This window comes from Microplitis demolitor, chromosome 6 (assembly GCF_026212275.2).
Source record: "Microplitis demolitor isolate Queensland-Clemson2020A chromosome 6, iyMicDemo2.1a, whole genome shotgun sequence".
Lineage (NCBI taxonomy): Eukaryota > Metazoa > Arthropoda > Insecta > Hymenoptera > Braconidae > Microplitis > Microplitis demolitor.
This window is the reverse complement of record NC_068550.1, coordinates 12,830,329-12,839,217: the sequence shown is the minus strand read 5'-3', so window position 1 is coordinate 12,839,217 and position 8,889 is coordinate 12,830,329. Positions and strand designations below refer to the sequence as shown.

The 8,889-nt window shown below is 32.4% G+C and overlaps 1 protein-coding gene across 1 annotated transcript; it reads right to left on the bottom strand.

The window, feature by feature from the left end:
• Positions 1–296: 296 nt before the first annotated feature.
• On the bottom strand, positions 297–785 carry LOC128668020 (uncharacterized). Its single transcript, XM_053740170.1, has one exon. The coding sequence runs from the start codon at positions 783–785 to the stop codon at positions 297–299; it is 489 nt and encodes a 162-aa protein (XP_053596145.1).
• Positions 786–8,889: the final 8,104 nt, after the last annotated feature.

Genomic DNA, 8,889 nt, shown 5'->3' with positions numbered 1-8,889 from the left:
TTGGTTTTTTTTTAAATTGTTGTGCAGTCCTAATATGGCTTTCTGTTTTATGAGAATCATACCATTCAAAAAAGTATTTGATGGTTCCCTGTTTAGAAAATCCAATAGATTCTCATAAATTCCCATAGAGATTTTATAAGAATGAATGAGTTCTATGAGAAGTGCTATAGTTAAGTATAGGGCCTTATACATACAGCTATAAGAATCTATCGGATTTTTTGAACAGGGTTATTACAATAGGTGAGTTTTTTTTAATTACCTGTTTAATTCTTCCATTAACTGATTCTAATCTGTTATTAGTTGTTTCCAAGGTTATTTTTCATTAAACTATACATAGACCAGTCTTCTCTAATATTATGCCAGTTAATTTTGAAATATTCGACAAGTTGAAGCGGACAAGACAAATTCAATTCGAGGTACAACTCAGCGTAACGTTCTTCTGATGAAGCGTAAACTAATTTCTCTAAAATAGTTGCCGCTATTATTTTTTCTTCATTAGTTAAATTCATATTAGAGCTGTTGACAACTTTTTTAAAAGTTTTCAACGTATGAAAAGTACATATGTAAGTAGGAACACCAGGAAATAGTTCCTTCAAAACATCACGCTCAGTAAGGTCTTTGTCGGTCATTAAGCACTTTATTGCTCCACATGACTCTTCATTGTCTTTTTTAAATTCATTTAACATCCACTCCAGTACCTCACGTTCTTCAGTTGACAACAAACCGACTCCAGCCACTTGTCCACGACCATTCCCATCTTCTACTAATAAAATCATCATTGTCATGTCATTATTAGTTTATAAGTTCCGTCAATGAAAACTATTTCTGGCCACTTTTGGAAGTCATTTTTCATTTCTTTTGTTGTAAAAAAAATACCTTTACAAGAGGATGTTTCAAGATCGTTGTAGATATGCACATCTGCATCTATAAATTAAAAATTTGTATTTAGAAAAACCGTTAAAAGAACAATTTAGAATTAAAGTTATATTTATGTAAAATCATATTAAGACAGATATAAATATATATAATTATTCGATTAGAAAACAACTAATGAATGGTATATATAGATTTGTAAAAGAATTTTATAGTAATTTAGAACATAAGTGTTTGAAAATTGTCGAAAAAGCAATTCTGAAAATTTTTCGATTTCAAAAGATCATGAAGTCTTCACCGATTTTTATTTAAAATTTACTTGTACAATTATTTAGTTGTAAATTATCATAAAATACTTTTACAAGCCTTAAAAAATAATTAAGAATTATATCTTTCATAAGTTTGTTTAATTATAGCTACAAATCACAAGAGATTGGGTTTAAAAGTGGTTGATTTAGCGTAAAATATCTCTCATATAATATGGTTTTTTGTTCTACTCGAATATAAAATAAAACCTAAAATTTTTATTTAATTAGAGTCAGTAAACTTACGATAAGTCTCCTGAAGCATCTGAACTATAGTTAGCAGATCGTTACTTGCAGCATTTGTAATTTTGCTTTTCATATTATGCAATTTTTTTAAAGGTACAATTTTGTCGTACTTTTTAAATATCATATTCTGCACTTTTTTTTTTGTTGGCATCCAATTTCAGCAATTTTCCTACAGCAATCTCTTCTTCTTTCGTAAATTTATAGTTTTCCGGAATACATTTATAAAAATTCTAGAAAAAATAATATAAAATATTACCTTCAGAAATAAATATTTTGCTTTTATATTTTGCGATAGTATGTTTTCAGATGAAAATCGTCATAAATTTACAAACTTGGCACTTTAAATTACAATTAAAGTTAATACAAGATTGTATACACAGTTATTTCTTAAAACAATTATAGAGGTTTTAAAATATTTTTGATACTTTAACTTTTTTTGAAAAATACAGAAAAAAATTACTTACTTCGGATTGTTCATGATATTTATGTTCAGTATTCAATGGAACAATTTCTAAATATTTGAAATCCTTAAGACTGATAGAAAAAAAACTTGGACAGTCCATTTTAAATGTGCTGCAAAAAATTATAAAATTTACATAAAAAAAAAAAAAAAATGAATTCCTAATCTTGACCGTAAAAGTGGCTGGCGTACGAATATTGAAAATAAATATAATAATATAAATTAAATTTTAATAAACAAAGGTTTAAACTTTCTTATATATGTATATATATATATATATATACTTGGAAACATTTTCTGACATATATTTTTTTAAATTATTGGCACACAGAAAAAAAATTCTTGGCGCAAAAAGTTTTTTCTTGCCCCAAGAAATTTTCTTCTTGACTGAAAAAATTTTTATTTTCATTTAATAATGGAAAAGAAAATTTTGAGCAAGTGAAATTAAGAACAAAGCTCGGAATTTGAATGCAAGAAAATGAAAAAAAAAAAAAAAAAAAGTAAGGAGAAGCAATAGAAGAGGGAGATAAAGATGAAAAAAACACCGTGTAATGGAAATGCAATAAAAGAAATGGAAAGAATGTGACGACTAGGTCCTTCAGCACCATGTATAATAGAGTCCTATATTTTAAATTTTTAACTAAAAAAAATCTGACTTAGAAATGTTTTAACGTTTTTAAGTACAAATCTTATAAAAAATGAGTTTGATATATTGGTAGGTAGATATAGTGATTTTCTATTTCAGACTTAATCAAGTGAAAAGAAACTGAAATAATTCTGAAATTTGTCGCATTTTTCTGTCATTATCTTATCCATATCTTTACAATCGATTTCAAACTTTCACACATGTGTATGCATACATAATACTAAAAAGCAGAATATAATAATCGAAATAAAAAAATATTTTTAATATACCACGTTTTTAAAAAGAACTGAAAAGTATAAAATAGTTTTTCAGCTTTATGAAAATTCAAAATCATATACCAATTTCGAACTTCTTACCAGTGCAGCCAGATCGCGGACGAAAAGTACCCTTTCCCTAGCACCACTAGAGCGTGGCACACATCCAAAACGATGTGTGTCGGTGTGTCGGGAAGCCGTAAACAGCCGAGAGAAACCGAAGCTGACAGGCAAACTGAGAGGAATAGCATCCCTACCACGCATCGCGGAGAGGCATCACACACACAGCTACGAACTGTTGGTGTGAATACTAAGAACCCGAATGCCGCCGAAGCCAACATCGGTTGCGCGGGAGAAAATGTACGCCTCAAATTCGCGTAGCTAACTCTTTTGTATCGGACGTCTCTAAGACGTCTGTTCAGTCCCCGATTTTTTTTTTTTTTTTTTTTTTAATTTATAATGCTTTTTTTTTTACTAATTAATTACCTGTAATTCGATGTTACTACCTGAAAATCTCGCCATTTATATAAAAATTTAAATGTCCAAGGTTTTTTAAAGCGCGCGTAATTGATAAATTATTATAATTTTAAGAATTTATTTACAATCATCGTTAGTCTTAATTAGTTATTCGACTGAAGAGGAGAGCCCGTATATATTCTATCGGCAAAAAAGTTTTCGACGGTTTCTTACGTATTTTGGGTCGGGTATCACGAAAATCCAGACCATTTTCTTCACAAGTGATGCAAACGATTGTAAATAAAAATTGATTTATTTAAATCGGAATACATTCCGAATCGTTGATTCGATGAGGAAGCTTATTTGAAAAAAAATTAATAGAATAAAAAAATACATAATGATGTAAATAAATAGATATTTCTAAGTCCGAATTAAATAAAATTATCAAAAATAAGTTCTTTGGACGATACGTCAGAAAATCCTTTCAGACAAAATTCTGTCGATTGTTAGTATTGATATTTTGTCGATTTGTTTTTTTCATTGTCTTTGATTTTCAATAGTTAGGGGAAGGGCGGGGGCACAATGGACCCCTAAGTGCTTGGAGGCCCGTTTCGCCTCCAAATCATTCGAAGAACTTGAAATTTTAGGGGGCCCATTTTGACCCCCTTCCCCTAAATAAGATGTATAAAGCCGATTGGCATAAATAAATAGATAAATAGATAAATAGATAAATAAATAAAAACGACAAAACTGAGCTTGAAGCTCTAAGTTTTTTTTTTATAAATTAATAAATCTCTGAACAAGAAGTGACATATAACAAATAAAGTTTTTTTTTTTTTTTTTTTTATTTGAACGGGAGTAAGGGGGAGGGGGGGGGAAATCTTCAAAAGACATCCGGAAGGATAGTGTCGGGTTCGCATCTGGCGCCTACCGACTAAAACCCCCACCTGACCGGTTACCAACTTAATAGTTATGAAACTTAGAAAAGAAGAAAAGGTTTAAAAGATCATATAGAGCCCAAAAGCTTTGTCGCTAAAAAGGGAGAAGCGTAAAAGAGAAGTTTAGGAGATAGTAGAGATTATAATGCATAATCTTTTGAACTGATAGGTTTTCTCGCATTAGTGCAATATATCAGCTGATATATAGTGTAATATATATAGTTAGGAAGCGTGTTGATAGCAGGGATTGGATAGGTTGCGATGGAATTATGAAGTTTTCAGATTTAGTATTGTTATACATAAAATAGAAGAATAAAACTTCAAGTAAAAAAGAAAAAAAAAGAAACCAAACTGAGCTTAAAGCACTGGAACTTCGCCCGTTCTGACTGTAGTGACAATGGGTTTTCTCTGTGGTTTTTCCTTGCCGCTATACTTCTACTGCAAAAAAGTGGGGTATAGGGCATCACATGATGATGTAAGTACAGCAGGCATAAGTCGGGCCCCAGTCGCATAAAAGAGGAAGAAATAGGAAGAAATAGAAGTCTGGCAATCGCGATTAAAATCAAAAGAGTAAAGTAAGGTCTTATAGTGACTATACATGGCAGTAATAACAAAAAAAAAGAAAATAAAAAAAAAACTGAACTTGTCGCTTTAACTTATCTCTAACAAAGAATAAAATAATTAATTTTCAACAATAAATAAATTTAAATATTGAGAAATAAAGCTTCATGTTCTAGTTTCTCTATTTAATAGATAGAATAAATAAAATTAAATAGAAGAAACTGAGCTATAGCTGTAACGTCTCCATAAAACAAATAAATCTGTAAGTAATAACGTAAATAAAGCGAAATTTACAGCTTTAACGTCTTTATAAAATAAATTTAGTCCTTAAAAATTAAAAAACTGAACAATTATATTAAACATCTTGAAGTTATCCACAGTGGAAGAGTTAAAACAACTAAACGATGAGAGGGAGTTACTTATATTCTCAACAGTCATTCATTCCGCATTCATCATTACAATCATACGCGAATAAATTCATTTTTTGCGACTGGAATTCTTTCTTCTCTGGATATAAGTTGCACGAAGTCATCATTTGAACATAACTTTTGTCGATGATCATCTCTGCTGGACTTTGATCCCACGATTTGGAGACAGATCTTACTACACATAGGGAATTCAGGGTTTCGTGACTCAGACAATTTCTCTTCTTAGTCTTGGTGTCAGGTATGAAAGAAAAAGCCCTCTCCGCCGGAGCGTTAGAATGAGGAAGTGCTCTTATCACACTTAACAGCAAGCGCAAAGTTGGAAACTTTACAATCCCATCTGAAGTAGTGAAGGTGCAAATTTCTTTCCACATGTCGTCGAATGATAATTGGCACCATCGTTCCTTCAGATTCGAATCGACGTCAAATAAGAAACGCCATTCTTCCCGTAAGAGCTCCACCTGTGGAACGTTCAGTTCACGGCAGACGTTTTCTACTTGAGAAACCGATGATTCTCTATCAGAATCAAGAAGAGCGATTTCGCTTGTAAAAACGGTCAAATCAGACAAAAATTTATGATCAAACGGAAGTCTTTCCCGAATTTGTTCTGCAGCTATTACAAAGAACTTTAAACAATTACGATAAACCTGGTCAATGATCGATTCAGAAACCCCAGAGCTTAGTTCGGCCTGTAAGTAATCCTTACAATCGTCTCCAACATCTACTTTAGATGCATCACGTTGATTCGTGATGGATCCGAAGTCAATGTTACGAGCCTCATTGTCAATGATTTCAGGCTTTAACAAAGCTGGTTTCATGAACCTTTGAAGAACATCAATGAGCAACTTCTTCGAAGAAGGTTGTAATTGATGAACTAAAGTTGCACTTCCTTGAAAATGAGCATTAGTCTTTTCTAAAGGGTCAATTGCAAATTTCAAGAAAAGCAGGTATGCTTTTGTCATGGGATTATTCATGATTTCAAGCAAATCAACTGCACTTGCAACTTTTTCTACGACTTGATCAGTCAGAAAAATACGTAAGTTTTCCCAATTGTCTAATATTCTCGTAATAGCGATTTGACGAGAGAGCCATCTTGTTGGGGCAAATCGTAAAAGCTTCGAAGGATGATCTTCAAAAGCACGCTGAAAAATATTGAAATTTGCCGACCGTTTCGGGCTACTATTGATGAAAGTAGGTATTTTAGAGATGAAGCTCTGGATTTCTTCTGGAATCGCAGAGCATGCTTCTTTAGCGATCAGCGCTAAGGAGTGACAAATGCATGGTAACGTCATAAGATGAGGAAGACGATTGGACAAATGTGTTTTAAATGAATTATATTTTCCAACCATGACCGATGCATTGTCACACGCAAGTCCAATAAGTTGTTCGAGGGGAATCGCCTTTTTTTCCAAGGCTTTTTCAAATTCCTCGACAAGTCGTTTAGCCGAGCAGTCAGTCGCATCGACGTGAATTAGCTGCACCAACTCGGTCTTAGCCAACAAAGAATTTGGATCGACGTAGCGAACCATCAACGACATCCACTTGTCACTCGTGTTATCAGAAGTTTCGTCAACATGAGCAGAAAACTTAGTTTTTCGAAGAACTTCTTCAACCCATTGTGACTCATGAACACTAACGACATTATTCACAATCCCAGTAACTTTGGTCTTGCCCGTGGTCATTTTCCGCAAAACAGCAGGCTCTTGACCAATGGATTGGAAGAAATTTAATATTTGTGATGTCATCGTCAAAAGAATATTATGTTGAACGAGAAAATACGCATATTGAATTTCCGCTGCTTTTACACGTTCATTGAAGTCTAATTCAGGTGACGATGGAGTTGAACTGGACTCTTGAGAATTACCAGAGACGTTAGAAGAATTATGGTTAATATTTAACAAGATCATGTTTTTCGAGTGTGACTTGGATTGAGAATGTCTCTCAATTTGCGAGTATCCACAAGACAAAGAACAATTACACGCAATGCAAACAAATTTTTTTGGATCTGATGGACAATGTTTCATCCATGTCTTCCACTGTGGATTTTCATTGAACCATTGGTGTTGAAAATTCTTGGATCTTTTTGCCTTCTTGGCAGAAGGCTCGGATAAATTCATTGTCAACAACAAACAACACCGATGTTACAATACTTTAAAAAAATCAAACAAATTAAGAAAATAGCCCTGATTAAACAAAACGATTTACTTAATAATGAATAGTATTAATATTGAATCTTGATAAATTATTTCTAATTGTTTGAATCGTTTTTTTTAATCAGAGAAAAAAGAATATACATAGATACGCATAATAATTTGAAGAGATCACTGGATATAAATCACATAATATAACTGAACATAAATCTATTAATATCAACACATATCACTAATTATTATCACAAAAATCTTCGTCACAGAGGGATTAAATAAATCTCACTGCGCCAACGATCACAGAAAGTATGCCTTCCAGAGAGCGGGAGTCCGTCAACGTAAATACGTCAACGGAAAAACATAAGAATCGTCGATTGTTGATCAGGACTGTCTTATTTACGCGCGCTTTAAAAAACCTTGGACATTTAAATTTTTATATAAATGGCGAGATTTTCAGGTAGTAACATCGAATTACAGGTAAGTAATTAGTAAAAAAAAAAGCATTATAAATTAAAAAAAAAAAAAAAAAAAAATCGGGGACTGAACAGACGTCTTAGGGACGTCCGATACAAAAGAGTTAGCGCGCGACCATTGTAACACATTACAGGTATTATACAAAAGCTTATACAAGAATTGTATTTAAAACTTCAAATAACCATTAAGACTAATGATGATTGTTAATAAATTATTAATATTATCCGGAGTAATCAAAATATTAAATAACGCCATAAATATTATTTATTGACAACCGCATAATCGGAGGGTTTAGTTTTTATATATACTAGAAATAATTTACATTGGATTTTTTTTGAAAATCAACAATGATTCCTTAATTAAAAAATTATAGTTCGTTTTTTTTCATTGGAAAATGAAAAAAAAAAATTGCCTCAGTCGTGGATTTGAATACATGAGACTCAGTGAGTTTCGAGCAAAAGATTTGCCGCGCGTCTGTCTGAGCGCCTTGAAACATTGACATAAAAGCATATATAAAAATTCTATTTGAGATTTAATAATAATAATTAATCATTATTTAATCAAATAATAATTAACTTTCAATTAATAGAATAAAAATCATTATTATTATTTATACATTTTACAAATTTATTAGCTGAAATATGCATAAAACAAAAATTCGAGGCGTACATTTTCTCCCGCGCAACCGATGTTGGCTTCGGCGGCATTCGGGTTCTTAGTATTCACACCAACAGTTCGTAGCTGTGTGTGTGATGCCTCTCCGCGATGCGTGGTAGGGATGCTATTCCCCTCAGTTTGCCTGTCAGCTTCGGTTTCTCTCGGCTGTTTACGGCTTCCCGACACACCGACACACATCGTTTTGGATGTGTGCCACGCTCTAGTGGTGCTAGGGAAAGGGTACTTTTCGTCCGCGATCTGGCTGCACCGCTTCTTACAGATAGTCCTGAAAGTTTATGATTGTGAATTTTTAATAATTATGAAAATACTTGTAAGATTTGAAATGAAAAACGTGGCGCGCACGCAAAAGACAATTGATGTATTAACAGTTCAACCAACAATTTTAATGCACTGCAAATAATATGAACTCATGTATAAGTTTTTTTT